The sequence below is a fragment of the Cylas formicarius genome, unplaced genomic scaffold (assembly GCF_029955315.1).
Source record: "Cylas formicarius isolate icCylForm1 unplaced genomic scaffold, icCylForm1.1 PGA_scaffold_1__22_contigs__length_36826433, whole genome shotgun sequence".
Taxonomy (NCBI): domain Eukaryota; kingdom Metazoa; phylum Arthropoda; class Insecta; order Coleoptera; family Brentidae; genus Cylas; species Cylas formicarius.
The window spans coordinates 14,154,198-14,179,091 of record NW_026844264.1 but is presented as its reverse complement, the minus strand read 5'-3'; the positions used below and the strand labels follow the sequence as shown (position 1 = coordinate 14,179,091).

General features: G+C 36.3%; 2 protein-coding genes across 4 annotated transcripts; both read right to left on the bottom strand.

Annotated features, from left to right (window-relative positions):
• Window positions 1-8,024: 8,024 nt before the first annotated feature.
• On the bottom strand, window positions 8,025-16,864 carry LOC132696534 (glutamate receptor ionotropic, kainate 2-like). 2 transcript variants are annotated; one of them, XM_060661414.1, is made up of 16 exons: window positions 16,726-16,864; window positions 16,537-16,668; window positions 14,638-14,831; window positions 14,420-14,589; window positions 14,032-14,128; window positions 13,787-13,924; window positions 12,408-12,569; window positions 12,015-12,232; window positions 11,710-11,887; window positions 11,426-11,652; window positions 11,226-11,363; window positions 10,964-11,124; window positions 10,632-10,904; window positions 10,398-10,516; window positions 10,201-10,344; window positions 8,025-10,146 (listed from the first exon to the last, which is right to left on the bottom strand). In XM_060661414.1, the coding sequence occupies exons 1-16, from the start codon at window positions 16,805-16,807 to the stop codon at window positions 9,883-9,885; spliced, it is 2,697 nt and encodes an 898-aa protein (XP_060517397.1). In that variant the 5' UTR covers window positions 16,808-16,864; the 3' UTR covers window positions 8,025-9,882. The 2 variants fall into 2 exon arrangements, with proteins under 2 accessions (XP_060517397.1, XP_060517395.1); XM_060661412.1 differs by having other exon boundaries at window positions 8,026-10,146; window positions 13,984-14,128.
• Window positions 16,865-17,302: 438 nt separating this feature from the next.
• LOC132696535 (glutamate receptor ionotropic, kainate 2-like) lies at window positions 17,303-21,185 on the bottom strand. Of its 2 annotated transcripts, none has more exons than XM_060661416.1 (16): window positions 21,078-21,185; window positions 20,815-20,949; window positions 20,571-20,758; window positions 20,350-20,519; window positions 20,153-20,297; window positions 19,969-20,106; window positions 19,547-19,911; window positions 19,321-19,498; window positions 19,115-19,199; window positions 18,754-18,895; window positions 18,429-18,566; window positions 18,206-18,366; window positions 17,862-18,134; window positions 17,690-17,808; window positions 17,496-17,646; window positions 17,303-17,442 (listed from the first exon to the last, which is right to left on the bottom strand). In XM_060661416.1, the coding sequence occupies exons 1-16, from the start codon at window positions 21,151-21,153 to the stop codon at window positions 17,414-17,416; spliced, it is 2,493 nt and encodes an 830-aa protein (XP_060517399.1). In that variant the 5' UTR covers window positions 21,154-21,185; the 3' UTR covers window positions 17,303-17,413. The 2 variants fall into 2 exon arrangements, with proteins under 2 accessions (XP_060517399.1, XP_060517398.1); XM_060661415.1 differs by having other exon boundaries at window positions 17,496-17,636.
• Window positions 21,186-24,894: the final 3,709 nt, after the last annotated feature.

The following is a 24,894-nucleotide window of genomic DNA, read 5'->3' as shown; positions in this document are numbered from 1 at the left end:
TATGATGCGTATGAGAAGAAGATTTGCGTAGTGTTCCGAACGTTGACTATTACCAAGAGACTTTGCGTAAGTTGTTACGAAGGACTGGTTTTTATTACAAAACCATCAATAAGAGGCAAGTTTTCATGGAATCGAGAAGAATTTCGAAGTGGAGAACAAGATATTTGAGAGAAATCCAAGAAATTCGTGCGAAAAACCTTCCCATCATATATTTAGATGAGACCTGCTAACAGCAGGAAATGTTCGTTAGATGTGCCAGATTCGCAGGGCTAAAGACTAATCCTCCTACATGCTGGCTCTGAAGCTGGTTGATTAGATAACGTTTTGTTGCTTTCTGCAAAAGATGTCAAAGAAGCAAAGGTTGACTACCATAAAAACATGACAGCAGACATCTTTGATCTGACCGATGAAACTCTACACAAATCCGTCAGCTTTCAACATTTGTATCCACGAAGTACCTAAGTACGGTTCTGGAACGTCGTTCTGGAATTGCGAATCTATTTATTATGGGTTATAAAGAGAAATCCAAGCAAAGTAGCCTTGCGGTTAGACCTTCATAAAAATGTACCAAAGTTAAATACCGGACTACGTCGTAAAAACGGTATATGGTTTGGAGAACTCTAACATTTTCATTTGTTTGGTTTAAAGGTAGCATTTAAATTACATTTGTTTGGGCTCACAAACTCCGTTTTGAAAATATATCCGAGGTGATAAATTATAGTACCAAACTGGTCCCCAAAACCTGAAGGGTATTTTTGCTGACGTTCAGTAGGCGAATATTGTAAACGTCCACTTAGACCCCAAATTAAACAAGGGGTCATTTATAATCGCTTCGTGCGAAATCTCTGATTCTTAATGGAGAATGGCTGCCGGACCAGAACTACGATTTATCACCTCTTTTCTCTCTCTAGGACAAAATATAGGGATCGGCCATAAATATCTCACAACAATCGACAATGTCCGTTGGATAAAGCGATGTCGGTCGAACGTCGCGACGGCGGTGAGTAATGAACTGGAAACCACTAATTAAGATTGGCCTTTTGGGACAGTCCGACACCTGCCAATACTGTCCAAGAGAATTTATATCTGACCGGTTTCCACGCAATGAAAATTAAGAGTATCCATTTAAAACGTATTTTCGATACATTTGTCTGGATAAAGAAAGCAACTTGTTGCGCCGTTCCCTTTTGAGTGGTTTTAAAGACGTGAAATATGTGGGTAATTATTTGTCGGTTTACAGAGATGTTTGACGAAAAACCGCTCAGAGAATTCTTGTTAAAAATATTTCGTGCCCATTCGATAACTTGAACAGGGCTATTAAAGTACTTCAAGATTTCACGTCAACATAAAGTGCATGTATATACACAAATTCATTTTAGCTGGTTTGTTGTTGATGCGGGTCTCTTAAAATGTGCTAGATAGGTTTAAAGAATAAAAACGGACTGATTTGTGTTGTTTGGATTTGCAACCGATAAGCTTTTCTTTTAATCTTGAATATTCTGAGGAACCTATAACCGCACTGAATCCTGAACTATACCAAATGAACGATTTGAATACTACCCAACCATAAATTTTACTTCGCAAGTGGATTAACATTTTGTTCGCCAGGGGTCTCAGTAAATTGCAAAATGTTCAGTTGCTTTAATGATCGCTTATGGGGACATCCTGTATATTTTTCAAGCGTATGTCTCTACTAATTACAATCAGATCCACCTGAAACGTCAACCACCACACATTGACTGCTAACTTTATTTGAATTGGCTTTTTTAGAGTATGACGTAATTAAATATGTGCATAAGTACTTTATTCTGGGAAGTTAATTGAATTTGCTTTTGTAGAGTATGACATAATCAAATATGTGCATAAGTAGAAGTGCAGTCTTTCTAGCAAAGTTCTAGACGTGATCGTGGATATATGTATATGAACTTTTACATTTCTTTTCTTTTTTAAAATAATGACAAAAATCCCAAACATCCTTTGCTCATAGATACGCTTCGATCCGAATTATGTTTCAGTTGGTGCTTGTGTACTAATTAGTAATATGGTGGAATAATGGAATAGAATGGTAGAAAGAGCTATTTCGGTTGGTAGTAGTTAACGTTTTATGACAATGAAAATGTAACCAATAAACTACAAAAGTGCGTATTATTTATCTATATTATTGCTTCAGGGTGTTTCCTTTTACTGTAGAATTGATGGATATCTTGAAACATTCCTATGTCCCCTCTGATTGAAAGTAGCTTTATGATTGAAAGTAAACCTACAAAAATATACTTATATTTTTGTAGGTATTTGTATATTTGTATAGTTTCCAATAATTAAAAATCACACAAAAACTGAAACAACCCTTTAAACTAAATAGTCAATAGGTGTATTTGGAGCCCAAACTTAAAGGGAATCCTAAGAAAAGTTAGATTAGTTAAAGAGTTCAGGTTTTGAGACAACCCGTAAGCCATTAGAAATCGCCCATTAACGTTGTACTCAAAAAGAGGCGATAGCTCCAAAGTGGGGATTTGTTCTGCCATGACTTTTTATTACACGGATTTCAATTTTCTTTGTTTGGTTGCTAAATGATTTCAGAAATCTGCATTTTAAGTTTTCTTCTCATAGTGATAGAAAATGGTACTGGACTAAATCATGTTCTTTTCAATAGCACATAGATATTTTTATTGTATCTAATTATAAACACATATCACTGCCTCATAAAAAAAGGGAAATATCAATGCAATATTGTAGTCACAAAGAAACTAAGCATTTTTCGCTGGTATTCTCAAATCTGCAACGATAATTCTAGTTGTAATTCACCAAATGCTGATGAAAACCAAACGGAAAAGCGGCAGCGTCCGTAGGGCTATACCCCTATTTATTTCCGAGCGTCACTCGAAGAAGTAGCAGACAAACAGGGGCTTCGTCAAAGGAGATCTCTGCACATAAACTTCGAGATTAGATAAACACTAGAGTACGTTTTGCGTTCGGTCTGTTCGAACACGATCATTGTGTTTGTAGAGCTCTAAACTGGACGCTTGGAGCGGTAACAGTTTCGTCTGAGTAAACTTCAAGACGGATTACATCAAATTAATAGTCTCTATCCTACTACCGCATTAGAATGTGATACTTGGTTCAGTTCGATCAAGTTTTCAATAAATTCAGTAATAAATGAAGCGTGCATTTCTATAACGTTGTAAGTGCCAATTATTGGTTTTCACGTGAAATCTGTTGTAAGAACTATTTTTCATCGCCTAAAATTTATTTTGTGACGATATCGCTAGCAGAGAGTGGAAGGTAGAGCGGCGATCCAAGTCGTAACGTTGCATGTACCGCAGTGTTAGTCTGATAATACATTCATTTCTAAGTGTTATGTTGAGTTTTATCACATAAATATTAAAGGTGGTATGGATAAATCTAAAGAGAATTGTTCTAAGAAGAAGAAATGTGAGGATAGCTCGAAGAAGAACAAACTTAAGAAAAATTACGGCGAAGAAAGCAAAAAAATGATTCCACAGAAAATTCCTACGTCTGACGTAAGTAGTAATGTTACCTACAAAGAGTAATTCATCTACAATTAATCTAAAGGAGACAGACGTCATTCACACTACCTACACAGCAGTGAAAGTAGAAGGAAACACTCACTTCACTTCACACTTACTTTTACCTGGAGATTCAGTACGTTTCCTGTAACACCAAGAAGAGTACAGCTTTTGGGAGAAAAAATTCTTGATGGTCGGCAAAATGAGGAGGTGCTGGAAAAAATATTTCCATAGCCCACATGGACTGCCAGAATTATAGGGCATATTGAAAGTTTTCCAAAAATTAAGAGCGAAAACCCCGGATAAGCTCTTTTTGTCATCAGCTTTAAGCATTAGTAGGATATACCGTGAATTTTTGGAGAAATACTCAACCGAAAACTAATAAACCACCTCTCAATAGGCAATGGTATAAGGAAATTTAACCCATCTTTTGCAAAGCCCAGTGTAGATACATGCTCCACATGTGATAATTTGGCTGTTCAGATAAAATCAGGAAATAAAACTGCCGTAACGGAACAAGAACTTCACCATCGACGAGCAAAGACTGCTACAAAAACAATATCAACTGACACAACAGGTCACAGTATGTAACTTAGGAATTCATAATTCTGTTACAGGAAAGGAATTCATGTGTCTATGGACTGAGGACTTTGGTGGAAGGAGTTCTATGGAAAAAAGCTCCTGTTTACATACCAACTTCACTAAAGAAATTGACAATCACGGAAGAAGAAAGCTTATTTTGTGGTCCGATAACTGCGGCGGACAAAATAAAAACCAGTTCATAACAGCAATAATGTATTTGACTCTGCTGCCAAATAATGTTTTTGATGTAATTATTTATAAATTTCCCGTTAAAGGATACACCTTTTTTAGTTGAGATAGAGATTTTGCAATCATAGAAAAACATAAAAAAAGTGCAAGGCTTGTTCAACCACATACATACTACGGAATAATGGTTTGGGGGAGGGGGGGAGTGCTGGATCTTAGAATGCTAGAAATGACTCAAAAGTGGATATTGAAAATAATTTATGACAAGAATAAACTATATCCATTCGAAATTTTTTTAAAAAGTATAACAGCTATGTTCGCTTCTAGCGTTTAATGGCAATGAAAATAGAACGAATAAATTATACAAGTACGTATTATATATCTATGTTATTGCTTCAGGGTGTTTCCTTTTACTGTAGGATTGATCGATATCTTGAAATATTCGCATGTTTCCTTCTGATTGTAAGTAGCTTCATGATTGAGAGCAAACTTAAAATGTGAGATACTAATTCAAAAACTCGGACACTTCCTCTATAATTGCAGTCTGAAATAATAAGTTTGGATAAGTAATGTGCTGGACTCTATTTATATTTTTGTAGGTATTTGTTAATTATAATTTTATTTTTAATAAAATATCCTAATAAATTTACAATTCCAGTACTTACAGAGGAACAATGTAAGAGTACCCGAATGCTATATGATCAGTAAATCGGTGTATTTGGAACCTAAACTTATAATAGCTCTCAAGAAAACGTCGTACATACAGCATATCGATATTAAAGTTGAAAAAAAGTGAAGCGGGAATTCTAAGAAAAGTAAAATTAGTAAAAGAGTTCAGCTTTTAAGTCAACCCGTTAGTCATGAGAAATCGCCCACTAAGCTAGCTACTAAGGGAGGATTTGTTCCGCTATGACTTTTTATTATACTGTCTCGAATTGTATTATTCATTTGCTTTCCATTTTTTGAAAGGCCTAGATAACAGAATTAGAACACGTAATTGTAATAATTCTCCTTCACAAATAACGCAGTTTTTTCGAGAGGATTAGTGACGTCACTCCAGCAGCAAGCTCAAGTGCTGAACTTGTGGAAATAAATTGCCGATGTCTCATCGTCTGTAGCTGCAATTCACATTGCGGAATTAGAGGGGACCCAATTTTTGTAAGGTCGACGAATCACACAGCTTCACCGAGTATCTATCACACCACACGAAATTGTGCGTTGTCCGACGTAAAAAACAAACTTCAAACGGTTGCCGTGGGTTTGTGTGTCGCGATTTTAATTCCGTCGCTTTTGTAAAACGTCAAATATTTCGTTCGACAAAATAAACCCCTCTCGGATTTTAATTTTGTGTCAGTTGTTTTAGGGAATTTAATTATAACATTTCGGCCGAATTGAGCTGGCGAATTTAAATCGCGAATGTTTTTCAGTTTGTTTAATAGGTTATTTACACGGACCGTGCAGCATAGCCAATTATTTCAATGTTTTAAACTATATTTGCGTTTGTTTTCGGTTTATTGCATATTCTGAGGTGAAACCAATTTGATCCGTGCGAAGGCGTATTATTAATTAAATCCCGTAGACGTGAAAATTTTTGGTATATATTGATCAACTAACACATAAAATGGACTTGTTGTTTGATATCAAAAACGTCATATTCAATATTTTTTCAAACATCACGTAACAGTCATCAGGGTGCGCACATTTTCTTATCTGTGGCGGCCAATAATTTACATCCGACATTAACACTTCCGGCATTTATTTCATCCTATCTCCCACGCACTCTATACAATGCACACAATCTAGAAGCACAAGAATTATAACTCATGCACTGCACTGTTTTTAACGGCTAATTAGTTATAGCTAATAATAAAACCAGAAGAAATACAATTGAAAAGGATTTGTGATTTTTGAGATGGTATCCTATTCGCCTTTTTTTTCATTTAAAATTATATATTACACTGAGAACTTCCGACGTAAACTAACCATTAAAAACGGAATATTATAAGCAAAACGTAAGTTGGCAATAATAATAATACATTTTGCAAAGAAACGTCCACAGGCTACTGTAATACTTTTTACAAAACTTCTGGATTCCTCCTGCGTCGGTTTTTGATGAATCGAAATTGCTGACGTTTTGCCAATCATCCTGTTGGCTTCTTCAGAGCTTGACTGAAACTGGCTCGTATTTTACTGTGTACCTGCTTATATATTGTTTGAGGGGGGCGCTAATGAGGGGTATAACCTGAGTCGCGGTTAAGATTTCTATAGACTCTAGGATTTTTCGTTGGTAGAAGAACTAATTACATGTAAGAATTTTACTTTTATCGAATAAAATTTTATGTCCGGTTTCATGAGTGTGTTCGGCAACAGCTGATGAGTTTATTTGTCTTAGTCTTTGGTGTTCTTTGAGCTTAGCCTGATATTTTTCGTCCGGTCTCTCCAATGTATTATTTGCCGCATATGCATGGAATTCTGGCATCTCAAATGGAATTTTGTCTTTGACGGACCGATTGGTTTTTGGACAAATAGTAAATCTGGTTTTGACGTTATACTTTTTTAGAACTTTTGATATGTGGTCAGTGATGTTTTGAATGTAAGGGAGGACCACAGTGGCAAGTGTAGGATTGCTTTCGGCCTCATTACTATTGTAAGATTGTGATGAAGTGATTTTTTTATGGAACGCTTAATATCTTTAATGTCTGTAAACAAGAGAGTTGATAGCCGATGATTTTTGGGGCGGATGGTAATGTGACCATGCATTAATGTATCGATCTATGTGCGTAGGTTTTCTGTAAACACAATGACCCAATGTTAGATCTGATTATTTATTGATAGGAAAATCTACGAATGGCAGGTTATTATTAGCTTCCAACTCAAAAGACGGATGTTAGGGTGTTTCGAGTTTAAATGTCTAATACGAGCCAGTTTCAGTCAAGCTCTGAAGAAGCCAATAGGATGGTTGGCGAAACGTCAGCAATTTCGACTCAGCAAAAATCGATGCAACAGGAATCAGAAGTTGTGGATAAAGTAATAATAATAATAAATATTGGTATACGAAAAATCAATTTTTAACGTCGGCAACAACAGGGAAGGTTTGGATTTAACGTCGCTTGCTTCATAGTGGGAACAAAGATTGATTTGAACAGCAGACACATATCTAGCAATTTTAAATCGAATGCTACTGAATTTATTGGATAACGTGCCCCACAATATTTACTTTCAGCGGGACGACGCTCTTCCCACAATTCACAAATAACACCATTTCTGTCTGCACATTTTCGCAATCGCTGGATTGGTACAAATCAACCAGTAAGGTGGTCAGGTATATCGCCAGACCTCTCAATAATAGATTTTTTTCGTTTGGCATTAGACAAAATAATTACCTAAATCCAGCCAACACTATAGAACTATAGAACAGAAAGAAGTATTTAGATCGGGAGGAGGGGAACCATTTTGAAAAGTTTTCTTAGTCATTATTATCAAGTTTATCAAGATAATTGAGTCTAACAAGTTCAGAGTAAAATATGGTTAGTAATTTTTTATTTATAGTATATATTTATAATATATATAATAGCATATTCCTATTTATTATTTTGTTTAATTTTGTCTAAAACAAATTGTTGACATCACTGAATTCTACTTAAAATTATCTATCTAGATGAAGTTTTACCTTTTATTTATAGAAGGTGATATGATGTGATACCACTCCAAAAAAAGCAAAATTTCTATTTCTGTGTCTCGGGAATGAAACAGTGGCATAATTCTGATTGTGGCATTTGAAGTTTCACCAAAAACTGACAATTTGGAACACAATGTATACTTTCGAAACAATACCTGCAGTAAAAGTTTTTAATTTTTTCTTTCCGGTAAACTATTGTTTTCTTGGACTCAATATCACCCAAAAAAATATTTTAAAATTATTTTACTTATGCTTTCCAAAGTCAGATAGATTGTGCCCATCTTTAACAGGTTACGTATAACGGTGGGCCTTTGCCGTTTTATCAAATTTCAAGTTGATAGCTGCAAATTTTGTGCACTTGAGTTTTCTAACATAACCCTTTACAATATCGAACCAATTTGTTTCATAAAAGTGGTAACCTTGGATCTCATATGTCTCGTAGTTTAGTTACTTTTTCAAAAAATCTAAAAAAGAACATCCATCAATTATTTGGGGGTAATTTTTCGACAGCTGTAAATCTATTTTTTTTATTATTTATGATGGGGCATTAGGTGACCTGAAATTGTGGTTAACTTTTTGGCCAACTTTTTCGTTGTATTTCAAAGAGGGTATTAAACAAAACGAAATTCAGATAAAATATTTTTTAATTGATTCTATTTAGTAGAACACAAGTTTTGGGCTGCCACTGAATGTAAAGTTCATTTAAATAAGGCGGTGCTACTTTGACCCATATCAAAATTTTGGGGAATTTCGCATAAAATTCGGGTTTTCCCACCTTTTATAAACACCCAAACTGCCATAAAATAACCCTAAACTACTCCGAGCTGAGATATTAAATCCCTTTCCGTAAATAAACAGCAAGCAAACAAAGAGCCGGTTCGCGTAATACAAACAAACGTAAAGCCAGATGAGTTTCCGGAAAACTAAGGGACTTTTCATCAAAGTAATAAGTTACTTTACCTTCTCGGAAAAACCAGATGCAGAGCATGACGAAAACTGTTGATTCCGCTGGAGCATTAAAGGATGAATTATTAATTGTCGAGGTTTATTAAGAGCATAAAGGCTGGGGTATTTTGTCCAAGGTCGTGGAAAAATGCAAGACGGATACTAAGGAAACGGAAATTGCTTTCGGATAAATGTGAGCCGCTTACTTATTAAAAATGCACACCAAATATATGAAGACTGGGAATGCCACATATAAAATGGAAGGAAATTTGTTCCTAAGGATTAAATACGAATATTACTAAAAAAGTTTTTACTATTCAAAATGATGCAACAATTGTAATTATTGCAATTATGGGAATCGCACTAAAAACCAAAAAAGAAATCATATCTTTTCCAGTTTCTTAATGATGATAAATATATCCCAAATCAAAATAGCGTTATTCATCTGGCTTAAATTTAAAATTTGGAAAATTTAAAAGCACAAAAATATTCTCAAAGCGGATAAATTTTGCTTTTCTATTCGGAATACGCTTCCAAACTATCGTTTGTAGTTTTGTAGAAATATGCTTCTGAATACCACCAACAATTTTGTTTATCAGTTATGCGAGTTTGCAAAGAATAAGCACTTCTAGTGGGCGCCGTCCCTGAAGTCAAGAGAAGTTCCATCTTGTTCCGCCCAATAAGAAAATTGAAAATTCTCCGCGAACAAACGTCGGCAAAAAAAAGCGCTTTCGAAAAATCCAATCTCCTAAAATCCGTGATTGACTTTTTCCTATTGAAAATTCATTTCTTCGGTCGATTCGTAATTAACGTTTGTTTGAACTTTTACGATGAGACTGGAAAAGAATTAATATGCAAATAAAGGCCAATCAAGCGTCGCAATCTATTGGAATATTTCCGATCTAATTTCCGAAACATTGGGCCGTCGTCGGGGGCACGGTAATAACGTTCAGTGGCGTGGCGTTAAAAGTTTACGTCACTTTCATTTTTTGGCTCGACACTAACGAGGCGAGACGAAGAACCAAGTTTATTCATCGCGGCTGTGTTTATGGTCAAAAATGATCCTGCGTTGGCCATTATGCTTCTCAGAGGAGATTTTTCTTTGTCTGCAGACTTCGCAGATGACGCAGATGACGCTTCCGATATTTGAGGCTTAGCTCGTTTCTTAGTTACTGATAAATTGCAGGCGAACTTGACCTCGGCCTTAAGGGCTTGCGAGAACGACATCTACAATTAGATGTAATAATCTCATGTTGTATCGATGCGACGTAATGGTCATACGTGTTCCTCTACGGATACATTGTAAGCGTTCCAGATGAATTCCAAAATGGCTATAGCGAACGCTATCGCAATACCACAAACAAGCACCAAGAATACCCCACCCACATTAGCCAGAGCTAGGGCGTCACTATCGACTTCGACACTCTGGAAAAAAGCTTTCGGATGACAATTGCTTGACGCCTTATGAAATTACTCACACTAGGGCAAGGATCGCCTTCCCGTTCCCGCTTCCACCATTTCTCCTTTAGGTCAATCAGTTTGCCCGATTCTTGAAGCTGTAATACAGCTGCATTGATAGAGTGTCTATAGTCCGCATCTAAAAGTTTATTTTATAGTTTTCTCTGAAATATGTTCATTGCAAAATTTCTCATTTTAGTTTCTTCGTTTCTTAGTAAATTACTCAGATCGATCAAATTTTGAATATCACTCACTCAGTGGCATTCCTATACCATAAGACTTCGAATCGAGTAGCCCTCCAATTTTTCTCAGTTCGCATTTGCGTTCCAATTCGTATTCGATCCCAGTAGATTCCATAAAAAACGCATACAAGCTGTCCTTGGTTGACAATATTCGATCCACACCCCTACCATTGTCAGGTTCAAACACCGAAGGCTTCTCGTTAGACATCGTGTTCCACATTTTTTGGTAGACGGAATTGTTCGAGTGTGAGAAAAAAGTTTCCGTTGACGCACCCTGCACCAATCCTATCAACATCGTAGTCAGCAAAATTTCCTGATAAGTGTTAGGGATGTTTGTTACACACCATACTTAATTTTCGATTGTTTGGCCAGCTCCTCTACCGAATCAACAGAGTCGTCCATTTTGGACATCGTCAGGAATGCAGCTAAATTTGCTGTGTAGGAACTGGTGATGATTAATGAGAAAAACCACCAACTAGCGGTCGCTATTCGAGTACAGGTTCCCCTACGAGTGACAAAGAAGAATTAAAGAGGTTATAGCCGCACAATGTTCATTTCAAGTCATTATTTCAACGATAATAAAGTAATGACATGTTAGCCACCTACTTGGGTAGAATATCGCAGCCTTGAGTTGTGATCGACCCCAATGTCAGCCACAAACAATTTTTGAAATCCCATATATTTTCCAATTCTTCCGGATTGTCGTCACACGGGTGTGGATTTTCCCAGTCTTCTGACGACATCCTTGAACATTAACAAGTTTTCGAGTTCAAGGCGCGAAAACTGAAAACAATTTTCATAGGTACCTAGCAATTATAAATATGGCGGCGGACATAAGTAAATACAGCGTTGCCATGTACATCCAAACGGTCTTATAGAGAGGCCGAAGAAATGCATACATGTTGTCGCTCTCTTCGAGCTCTGCCTTTTTATGGAGTATACCGATTCCCAAACTCATGAACGGCATGCTAAAGTCGATCACCTCTCGTCGCTGGGGTGTTATGGTAAAGTCGCAGATGGCCAAATCTGCTCTCTACCAAGAAGGTTAGCTGATGGCACTACCGCAAGTAATCAAAGGCCATTTACCTACCCTTTCGATAAGATCGTTGGCTAAATTTGCGTATAGATTTTTGTCTGTGATTTGGAACTGGAAAGTGATGTTCATTATCTTTGCTATTTCCGAAATTAAATCCATGGAATATCCGTAGTATCTGGCATTTCCTGAGGTTTCTGGGTCGGGATTTAAGAACAAATACGGCCCTCCAATCCTGAAAATCAAATGAATGAGCGTACTTTTGAAAAGAGAATAAAAGAAAAGATGCCGATATTGCGATACTCTTGTAAGGCCAGTATCTGTAAATCCAAATTGTACATGGATGGGGAGGTTTTAGGTACCTGGAAGAAACGATAAAATTATGATTCTCCAGCCTCTTCTGCAGTTCTGCTTCCCTTTCGGTTTTATCCCTTGTAAGATGTACCCTGTCTGGAAATTCCGAATTCCATATACCGATCGGTTTTTCCGGTTTGTAAATTTCAATTACGTTCAGCTGGAACGTTTCTCGTTTCCCTCTTGACAAGTTAATTTCTCCGGTTAAAGAATCCGCTGAAGCGGTCTGCAAACAAAAGAGAATTAAAATTTTCGCCAGTGCATTTTGTTTCGGGGTTTTATTGGACGGGAGTTTTTGTTTATCTTGGACCTCCTTGCGTCGTGTCTGATTCGAATTAACTACGCGGTTTGCATGTAGACTAGGTAAATGATATATTAATAGAGCACTGCGCTAAAAATACCTCTTGCATTTGTCGAATCAACCCTATTTTGTCTTCGTACTTGACGGAACTGTTGCAAAATAATGGAGAGGAGGCGACTTCTGTTTCAGGATCTTTCGTCGCAATCGCTTTCAACGCCTGTGCAATATATGACATTGCGTCAACCTGCAAGGCAGCTTCTACCTGAAGTGCAATAAATAAGGATATCCAAATATTAAGATAAAACATAACTAACTGCCTGCTGAGTGTTTAATGAAAAAATGTAAAAGTCATTTTTGAGCCCAAAATTTAATACAATTATAGGTATAAAAAACAGAGTTACACATTTGAGCCATGAAAGTTTTGTTCAAGATAAATTGAAAAAAAATTTCAACATTTTTGTCAATAATGGATACCCAAAACATATATTTAAGAAAATAATCTATAACTCCAACACATTTGACGGTCCAAGAGAGGAATTAGGCGCTCGGGTCTGTTACAGAAAGATATCTTATATTAAAAACTTCACAGAATCTATCATAAATATTTTCAAATAATTCAAGGAAATAAAAATTGCCAAACTTAATACTGAAAAAGTCTCAAAACGATTTTCTATAGTCAAAGATCCAACTCCCATACTATACAACCCTAATGTCATATATCAATTGTCGTGTTTGGGTTGTCAAGTTATATTGGGCCGACTATACAGTTGAAACAATGTTTGACACAACACAGCAATCCTAAAATATATAAAGGCCGACTGTTTCTTGAAATGGGCTCTATTAACAAAAACAAAAATTCTATTAACTACAAGTCTGATACACAGCAAATAAGCAATATATACCGTAACATTTTTCGGTTGAACAACAGATAATATAATATTCAGCCATCAAGTAGTGAATCCGCTTTACTTCGTTGATCCACGGAGTAGGTTATTTTTATGCTTTTTGTCATTATTTATATGGATTGTTTTTTGATTGTTTTTTCGATACACCCGTTAGCGCAACTTTTGCCTACCACTATTAAAAATTGTATACTAAGTGTTTCTCCGTTTGTTTCGTTATGTCGCTTCGTTCATTTACACTAATTGTAGAGTATTGTTTTGAAGAACTATGTGGTAAACTCTAATTTTGTAATTCTCACAATTGTCTGTTATATAGTTTGGCCTGTTGTTTTTATTAAATTTTAGTTTACTCCTGAAGAAGCCAACAAATAACTTGACGAAATATTGATTGTTAAGGAAAAAGGAGCTTTTTATTTCCCTTGTTTTTTAACCACAGACCGCTACCCGATATCCTTTATCAACAACATATTGTTAATCTCATTTAAATATTTCCTTGCAAAATTAATATTTTACTATATAAATAAATACTGAGCAATCTATCAAAACCTCTAAAACAGGTAAGTGAGGAAGGGCTCACCGTTATTTTTTCTGGCTGTTGGCCTGGAAGATATTTTCCGGCTCTGTCGGAGAAGAATGGATCGGAAGGATCGAACAGCCTCATGGTCGTAATGTTCGATTTTGTGTCCAGCTGGCTGAAATCCAAAGTGTGAGCATCCTAAAAATAATCTAGTAGTACGTACTAACTATTTAACGCTATAGACATTTTTACGTTACCAGCGAAGTTAGGAATACGCTTGTGGCGAAATCTGAAAGCAGTCTCACCTCTTTGGCTTGGGTTAGGACGTCCAGGATTTTGTCCACGCTACAGTCCAAAACAATGCGCGTTATAGCTGAATTTCGGATATGCTTGAGAAGGAATCTGCGAACAAGCGTACCGACAAAACTTAGACACACAAATATTTGAAAAGGTGAGTTCTAAAAAATGTTTTGAGCCTCTGAGAGCAAGAAAAAATCAAGGTACTAAAAGTAATTTTTGAGAACAAGTTAATAATAAAAAAGTTTCAAATTATATCACTTGTTAGCAGAAAAAGATTTTTATTATTTTTTATTAACTTTGAAACTCGCTATTTTTTGTTTAGCCCATTAATTGAAACATTTGCTTTAATATTTCATGGTTTAATTCTTTTTTGGCTTGTCGTCCCGTGGGTACCTGTTATCCCATCCTGGATCGAGCTGTTCTAAAACAATAGAATTCTTGCTAGCAGCCTGTTTATATTCCTGCAATTTTAATACGTCCTGCAATTTGAGAAGACTATCCTTATTTTCATAGAGGATCGCGAAACGGTCCCAATCTAAACTCTCGATAATAGCAGCCAAGCCCTGAAAAGTCTCAAAAATTTTGCGAATTTTAGTTAGCGATTGAGCTACCTGTGACAGCAAATCCGAATCCGGATAAAAGTTAAAGGTAGTTTCGAACTTTTTGGTTTGTCTAGGTCTCCATCTGGTTGAAATAAACGGTATACCGAGATGGGAACATACTGATTCGAATGCTGAAGCTGTTACTAAATTGTTTGGTCCGAATACTGCAGATATTCCGCTTTCAGAGCAAGCTGCTTGGCAGACTGAAACGATTGGAAACGAATATTTCCAGATTTTTAATTTCGACGTATTTATTGTACACTGTGTCCCATTTTGGTAGCGACTAAGGGATTCTGGTATTTTTTTTGTGAAACGAAAGGTGACCTTAACAAAATTTTCATGGCTTGCTTAGTTTTGAAAATACAGGGTGATTTTGGAAATTTGGTAGTTTTGGGCACCCCTCGTATCTCGGATATCCTATGACATGTCGAAAAGGTGAAAATCACACCCAATATAGATTTTTTTTAATGCTTTTAAGCTTCTCAAAAAAATATAACAGCTTATTTGTATAAATGACGTCAATGAAAGTATTTGCGGTATACCATGGAAAAAGGATTTATTAAATATCTAATCTGACAATACATACACAATAACTTTTATAATTTCCATGAAGCCAACTTAGTTTAATATTAACATTTTAATAGTAATATATTATTAAAAAGGATAAACCAAATCGAAAACCTAGATATTAAAACACTTATTAAACATGATAAGGAACATAAAAGTTATTAAAATTTATCATTTTTGGCAAATTTGAACATATTTATTTTAATTTTTAAAGCCAAAAATACTGTTCAAAATGTCGACCATTTTCTCTAACGCACAACCTGAACCACCAACAGTTTCTATCCTTCCCAAAGCTTTCAGAATAAAAGAGGTTGTATTCGCAAACTTTCATATAATTTTTTAAGATATAAATGTGGCGATTGACATTTATTTCACTGTTTAAAAACAAACAAACAACAACAAAATCTAAAACGCTTAAATCAGAGCACCTCGCAGGCCACCTGTTAGACCCTAGTAGCTCTCCGATAATCTCCAACATTGTCCTCTAAAACGGGTCTTACTTGCCTATGATTATGCGCGGATGCCCCATTTTGTGAAAAAGATATGGAATTTAAATGCGCAAACGGCTAATAATTCTGGTATGATATCTTGCAAAATTTTAATATACAACTCTGTAGTCAAAACATCTTCAAAAATACCATAGACGATTTTATTCCCCACTCTGAACCAGGCCACACTGAAACCAAAACGTGCTTGTTCTCTCCCAAATATTATATACCAGTGTCAAATATTTTGCTTATTAAATATACGGCGCCGCTGACGAATGTTTCATCCGACCAGATTACCTTCCTAGCAAAATGATGGTCTCGCTTAATTTGTTCCAAAAACCAATTGCAATATACCAGTCGCCTATCAGGAAGCTTAAATTTATGATCCATTAATATTTTTGTACCCTAGTTTATGTTATTGTGTAAGTATTGTGAATAAATAAGGTAACTTTTAGATGTCCCACCGCAAACACTTTCATGAAAATTAAAAATATTCATTTTTGTGAGCTGATTTATAAAATGGCCCCTGTTAACCATTTTTGAGAAGCCAAGCGGAATCAAATTTCGTTCAGAAAATCAAAACTTTTTTTTTCAAAAAGTACAAACCATTTGGAAAAAACTGACAACGTTACTGAACGTAAAAATCTATTTCGGATGCACTTTTCACCTTTCCGACATTTCATACCCGATATACGAGGGGTGCCCCAAAACTTCAAATTTCTACTGAAAATTTTGTTAAAGTCATCTTCGTTTCACAAAAGATACCAAAGGTTGGCGAAAATGCAACGGTCTATTTTCACTAACATCGGACATACCCCCCAGTCGAGACCAAAATGAGACACAGGGTACTCACGCAGGTTTATAGCTCCAAAGCTATCGATTTCTGAAAGAGTGGCAAAATTTGTCTCGACTGGGTGAAGATCTACGCCGGTGTTTTCTTTAATCGCATACCAGCTTGGTGTAACACCATTTTCGCTATAAACACCTACAACCTCAGGTGGGTTAAATGGTGAGTCACAATCAAATCCCTTAAAATACATACCTACGTGTATACTGTTAATAGTTGTGCCCAGAACAATAAAATTGCACCAAACCAACGCAGATATTGCAACACCAACCAGCATCGTTTACATTTGATATTCATCAACTAAAATAATTCAGTATGTTTTCCGAGTAAAATTCGAAAAATTGCCATTCGGTGTTCCAACTTGCACTGAAAACGTTTTTCAAAATTGATGCTGGTGCAGGGCCAACAGTTTTTTTCGTAATTAATTTTAAACCCAGACATGCAAATATGCAGTTAATGAGCTTAATGATAATTATAAACTGCGACACCAGTAAATCCAGGCGGCTATTTGATGCGATCGGCGTTAGTAATTTTCAGTATTTATTATGTATTTAATTAAGTTGGATGCCGATAATATATTAACACATTATTTTCGGCAATTATGAACAAACGTCCTCGCAGTTTTGGTTGGCTTTTATTCGGGCTACGTTAATAGGCAAATAAAAAGCTGCTTATAGTTTACATAATTTTTGTTAACGTTTATATTATGGATGTCTAAGTTGGAAATTAATTATCATTTTTAGCAGAGCAAAAAAAAAAGGAAAATTTGCATCCCGAAAGGAAACAACTAAATATAATATGTGACTAATTTGGTGAAGATTTTTCGGATTTGTTCGATTTAACTGCTTTTTTCTTCAAAAAAATGTTGCAGGCAAATCTGAGCTCAGCTTTCAGCGTTTCGGCGTATGGAATCTAAAACACAAACTGGGTTTTTCGCTTGAACATTTTTAGCGAAAGTGTCATACTTTCTCTTCGACAGAAACTCTTCGCACGTTCCATAGGAATTGCAATGCAGCAAGGCAGTACGCGAATGCAATGCCGACGACTAGAACTATAAAAACTCCCCCTACGTTCCCCAAACTCAGTGCATCGCTGGGTTGTACGACCTACGAAACGCTATAGATATACCGTCAACGATAATGTAACTATGGAAACTTACGGGTGGACAAGGATTTCCATGCCTCTCGAGCTTCCACCATTTTTCTTTGAGTTCTCCGAGTCTCCCATTTTCCTGCAACGTCAAGACTGCAGCGTTTATTGAATCTCGATAATCAGCATCTGGAATCATTGCTTAACTTATACGAGATTTACAACTCGGGCAATGAACTCACTCATAGGCATCCCAATTCCATAGGACTTTGAATCTAGCAAGTTGCCTATTTTGCGCAAGTTACACTTTCTCTCAAGCTCATACTCAATTCCAGTAGATTCCATAAAAAATGCGTACAAGGAATTTTTCGTCGATAGTACCCTTTCAACGCCGTTTGCGTTGTCTTTTTCAAAAACTGACGGTTTCTCGTTTTTCATGTTGTTCCACATCTTTTGGTAAAGGCTGTTGTTGGAAGTAGAGAAAAACGCAGCAGTGGAAGCCCCCTCAACTAAACCTGAAAGGATATTATCCCTTTCTTATGTCCTTATTAATATGATGTAGGTTATATATTGCGAAAATTCTAACCGTATTTCACTTTGGACTGCTTCCCCAGCTCTTCCACGTTGTCAATCGTTTCGACGTTCTTCGACATTGTGAGAAAAGCAGCCATATTCGCGATATATGAGCTCGAAATTATAAGCGAGAAGAACCACCAAAATGCGGAAATGATTCTAGTAGAAGGGGCTCTAGACATAATGATTTCTATTGCAACATTATTACTTCCCTCAAGTGTTATGTGCTACATTACTTTGGAAGTATATCGCAGCCCTGTGTAGTTATTGAGCCCAAGGTTAACCACAGGAAGTTCTTAATATCCCATATATTTTCTAATTCTTTAACGTTCGGGTCCCATGGTTTCGGGCTTTTCCATTCACCTGGTGCAAGCCTAGCGAACAAGCCATACAAAAACATGTATTAATAATATTTAAATTTGAGTAGAATGTATTTTATTCTTTATAAAGATGTTACATAAGAATAACTGAAAATTCTTTTAAGCAAATTAAAATAAAAAGATTATAAAAGAGCAACTTTTGAAATCATATTAAACACGGCTAACATCGAATATTGCTTACCTCGCAACGAAAAACATTACTAGAGAAATAATCAAATTTAAGGTCCAGATATAAAACCACACCGCCCACGAAAGAGGCTTGAGAAAACCATACAAATTATCGACTTCTATCTCGTCGGAAACTTTATGCAGGATTCCGATTCCTGAAAATTTACGCCGACTTCAGATAAAACTAACTGAGTCATCGAGAATTTTATTAAGCAAATGGTCAATTTCGTGATAGACTTTTTAAGAATTCAACAGCATTCGAAACTTGAAATATTGCCCAGTGTTATATACGGCCGATACGTGAAAGTTTTAAAAAATTCGAATACGGTCGAATGTTGAAGATTTAAAAGCTTATTAATAGCTCAAATGGTTACCTAAATTCATAAACGGCATGCTGAAGTCAATGATTTCTTGTCTTTGTGGAGTTATCGTAAAATCACATATGGCTAAGTCGGCTCTCTGAAATACTTAAATACTGTACTAAAGCACAATAAGACAAATAAAGAGTATGCTAGTATGCAGCAAATTGTGGGAAAATAGATTAGAAAAATTATGAACAAATATTATTTACTTTCATTACCCTTTCAACAAGATCGCTGGCCAAATTAGGATACAAATTGCCTTCCGTGATCCTAAATTCGTATGATATGTTCATGAGAATGGCTATTTCCTTAAGAAGATCCATTGAATATCCGTAGTATCTAGCATTACCGATAGCATCAGGTTCTTTGCTTTGGTAGAGGTATGGACCGCCTATCCTGGATGCCGAGGATGAAATGAACTTTTTCCTGATAGAATATTCTTACCTAGAGGTGACAATAAAATTATGGCTAGACAATCTCCGTTGTAATTCGGCCTCCCGCTCAGTAGCGTTCCTCTTCAAGTTAATGGTGTCTGGAAATTTTGAGTTCCAAGTGGCGATTGGTTTGTGAGGTTTGTTGACTTCTATGATTTCTAAATTAAATCTGTTTCTCCTTCCACTATGTAAGTCGATCTGAGATCCAGTAAGTCCGTCATGGATTGATATGCGTATTTTATGAGCTAGTTCGAGGCTTTGGTCAAACTTTTTTGTTGAATTGCAGTAATTTTTTTGGTTAATAATATCACCATTCACTGTATTGATAAGCATGGCAATCAATAACATCGCGTCATGCAAAAGTGCTGTTTCCAGCTTAAACAAGAGCAAGATTCAGAGACGTAATCACTATGTTGTTGTGCAGTTGTTTACCTTAATTTGATTTGGCGTGATATCAGGATAATAAGCTAACACTCGGTATTGAAAACTGGGCTCGTTTGGATTAAACAGTCTAATTGTTGTTATATTTGATAAAGTATTTAAAAAGGTGAAGTCTATAGTATGGGCGTCCTGAAACAGTAGTGGGAACAAAAGGAGTTCGAAGATTGCTACCTACCAGTGATGTAAGGAAAATGCTGGTAGAAAAATCTGACAATATATCCACTTCCTCGGCTTGCATGAGTATCTCAGAGATTCTTTCGACATTGCAATCTAGTATGATTCTCCTTATGGTGGAGTTTTTGAGGCTTTTAAGAACTTCCCTTAATACAGACATCGAAAGATTTGATTTGAAAGAGGTTATTATTTTTTTACCTGTTGTCCCAACCGGGATCAAGCTGCTTAATCAGAATATTATTTTTAGGTTTATCTTTATTATAATTTTGAAGTTTCAGGACTTCCTGAAGGTTGAGCAGACCATCATCTTCCTCATAGAGTAAAATAAATCCATCCCAATCGAAACTTTTTATTATGGTTGCTTGAGCCTAGAAGTTTGCTGAATGTTAAAAACAAAAACTCTAAAGCTTTCTCATCACCTTGGAAAGTAACCCCGAATCTGGATAGAGGCTGAATGTACTGCTGTGTAGATTTTTGCTTCTTTTTTTAACCGTCACGTACGGAAGGCAAAGATGTGAGCAAACAGATTCCAAATTGGATGATGCGATAACGCTGGCTGTTCCCAAAACAGCGACGAGCTTTCCGTCTTGCGACATCGAATCGTATACTGAGAAAATTAAAATAATTTCATTTTCATGCAACACCGAGCCTACATTTACTTACACATTCGCGTTGTAGATAAAAAATCGCGTTTATTAATAATTCGAGTTTCTGGAGGTAACAAATCGAAATCTTTCCCGATATTTTCATACAGTACGTTCCAATTGATAGATGTTGATACATCCTCACCGTAATGTGCTACAGAATTAATTCACTAACAATTTTCCGGAACTTCAATCAATAGCATTTTTTAAAGTCAATTTTAACAATACGCCGGAGCTACCATCTGGTGATCTAAATTTTAAGTTAATTTAATTAACACTTACCTACGCGAATGCTAGTCTTGGCAAAACAGAATCCTCGCACCAGCACCAATAACAAGCAACTTTCCAGAAGATTCATTTTCAAATATTTGAACAAATTTACTAAATCGTTTTATGTAACATAAAAGTTGCCCTTCGTCAAAGATATCTTTGGAAATGGGCCAGTTCTAATTTGGTATAGTTTATAAATAATCATATGCGAAGTAGATTAGGTTAAATTAAGACCACGATAAATACACACACACGCGCGCGTATGTATATGTAATTACATTCTCGTAATTATAATCTCAGTACATCGGAACGAATGAATGGACATGCGGCTATTGAGTTTTAGTCTCTCAGCAAACAATGCCGTTTCCTCTAATGGTACTCGTGTGATATAATTTCGGAAGATGGGAGAAGAATATTTTGTTAACTAAACGTGTTGTGGATTAGGTTTTGAAATCCTGTTAATGTTCTATAAAAACTGAGTTCGCCAGTAATCCAACCTTTTTTTTTGGGCTGTATATGATATGGGAATCAAGTCATCTGATACAATTTTCATGTCCTTCCTTTAGTTCCGCCTTCTTCAAGCAGGTAGAGAGCAGATTTCAAGCCAATTTCTGTTGAGCTCTGAAGAAGCCAACAGGCCGATTAGCCAGTTCGATTCATTAACAACCGATGTAGAAGAAATCTAGAATATTTGATTCTCGTTCTTCTTGACCTGCTTATCCACATCTGTTTGATACTTGCGATGACAGTTTTGTAGGCCTAAGACATCTTTTTTTTTTTCGAACGCAATTTTATTGTACTTCCTATATTCAATATACACTGACCAGATGGGAGTGTAGAGCACTAACAGGGGCCTACACAGGACATTGCAGGCTTAGGAGGCATCTTTGCTTGCTACGCATTGGAGACGACCCGGAGTGTAGGTGGTGCATGGAAAGGGAGGAGACCCCGTATCATCTTCTCACCGAGTGCCCTGCCTTGACATTGGCAAGATTGGGAGTCTTCGGAACGGCCCTGATTGATCCGGACTCAGTGCACGGTATTGGGTTAAAGGAGCTGCTGACCTTCTATAGGAGGGGCGGCATTCTGAACGTCCTCTAGAGCGGCCTGGGGGCACAACGGGCCCATCTGGTGGCCTAAGTGCTTGGACGCCCGCGATGGCGTCCCTCATTAATACCAATACCAATACCAATATTCAATATACAGAGCAACACAACAAAGTGGGAACACATTGTTACAACTATTTTTAAACACTTCGCTTTTCATACAGCCCCATAAAAATAGGTCCAGGCGTGTCAAGTCCGTGTTCCTGGCTGGCCAATCCATGGTCCCGTACCGAATAATCCTAAATGGAAAATATTGATTTAAACAATTTCCATCAGGCACTATAGTATGATATGGCACACTATTTAGTTTAACAAAATAAATAGTTTTCCAACAAATTTAAATATCTCTCACCATTCAGAACAAAGTCGTAAAATATTGGGCCGATTATTGCGTATAATGCCACACCACTTTCAAATTTATTCTACCGACAAAAGTAAGAGATTTAAAAAGAAAATAAAACTTATAGAGTGTTCCCTCTCTCGCCTTAAAAAACAAGGTGTAACTATGTAAATATTTATTTCTACACTGTTATTAGTCTGCGATACCATCAGCTGAAAGTCTTGCATTTTCAGAATACCTATCCCTATACACCCTCGTTGGTGGACTGTATCTCTGGCGGTCAGTTTGGCACTGGCGTCCTGGGCAGTATCCCTTTGTATGCACATATGCACTGCCACGCGATTGGATCGTGATAGTCCTATAATTTTCTCCTGTTTATTGATTTTATTTAAATAAAATAAAAGTTAATAAGTTCTTAACATGTGGAGTATTCTGTTTACTTTAACTGGTATTAGTCAATTTGTCTATCATAAATTCATATGTGCTTATAGGTACTCGGTTCACATTCACTTCGGTATTCTCGTCTTCAAATATCTCATTAATATGGCCCTATAAAGTGAAAATAACATATATTCTTATTTAATGTCTCTGTTTACTTCTAAATCATCTGATGCTAGCATTGCCTGAATAGAAGTACATTTTTTAATGAGACATACACATATTTCAGTTCATGTTGGTGGAGTTTACCAATTTCTTAAATTAAAAATTAATTTAATTTATTTTTTAGTCATAGCATTTAATTTTCCAAAATATTGCTCCAATACTCTATTGGATTGTATTCATACATCTAAGGATAATTCTTAACGTCGCTACGCTGTTTGTTTTCGATTATTTGGATGAGCGCGGGTATACAAGTGCCAAGAAAAACGCGCTCTATTTCAAATTGATTAATTATACTGGCAAATGGCGTGCTCAAGTAACTTAATTTCTGCAAGTTTTATTTGAGACCCGGCGGGATAACAAAGGTGCCATAAAAAGTAGGAAGAGCAAAAGAACGGCGGCAATAGATGGAGACGAGAACATTATTAATTTATTTTCACTATACAGAGGTGACGTCAACGTGTTTTCATCAATCTTGTAGATCGTTTGTCTTTTTTCCCTCGCGGCCGCTGTTACGCTGTTATATATGTGGTTCGACCTTTATCACGACGAGGTCTTCCTTTTTGACATAGAGTGTGTGCGCCTAAAAGAAATCCCAACGAAAAAGTGCTTAATTAATCAATTACACTCTTTAATTTTCTGTTCGTTCAGGGGCGGACAACAAGTTCCACAATGAAGGCAGCTGCAGCAAAAAGTATATACGAGAAGTGTTTTAAAGTAAGTCTCGTTTTGAAATAAAAAAACAACAAGTAAATATTGTTCCAAAGTAGTTTATTCACTTGAAAGGCCATACTATACTTTTTCACGTAATTCCCATTAATATCAAGGCACTTATCGTATCTTGAGACCAGCTTTTGTATTCCATTGTCAAAGAATCACCGTCGTTTTCACTCAGTCAGATGCTTCTATAAATTCAGATACAAATGGTAATCGGCGCTAGATCGGGACGGTACACAATTGTTTCCCGTCGGTTTTTTAAATGTCTCGCAGTAAGCCGCTGCATTGGTCGTCTCCTCGCGAGGCAAAAAATCGACCAGCAACACACCTTTTCTGTCCCAAAACAGAGCACACATGATTTTGTGAGCAGAAATTGTTTGTGTGAATTTCTCTGTTTCGTCTTTGTGACAATATAGCTTAAAAATCATCCCCCTAGTTACTGTATCGCTAGATTTGTGTTTGGCACCCTTCGTGATCACAATTTCCGATAATTTAAACGTCCAGACACAAATCGTGGATCGTCTTTTCTCTATCACTTTTCAATCCACTTTTTGAATCAAGTCATCGCTAATGGCCACTTCATTCCTCATCGTAAACATTTCTGCGGCCACCTTTAAAGGCTCTAACCAATTTTCGCACAATTTCATCACTCGTGAAATTTTCATCATATCATTTTCATCATCATCGCGATGAATGTCAGCTGATTTGAAACCTTTAGCTGAACACTGTACTTACTTTTAAAATGCTCCTGAAGTGGTTTTAGCAGGAAATTCTTCCTTATAAGGAAACGTTTTTTAATCCAGTTGAGAACAAGTGAATGATTTTCGACAATATTGTAGGTATTGAGCAGCGGAAATATGATAGTGGGAAGAGCAAAATAAAATCGAAAATATACATGCAAAACACCAAAATTGGATATTACGAATGAAAGAAAAACTCCATGATATACAGGAACGACAAGCACAAGTTAAAAAAGTCTATTTCAGAAGTCTGCATAGTAATAAAATCTAATTAGGTATGCGAATGGCCCACAGAGTGAATGCAAAATTCCTTCTCTTCTTCGAGT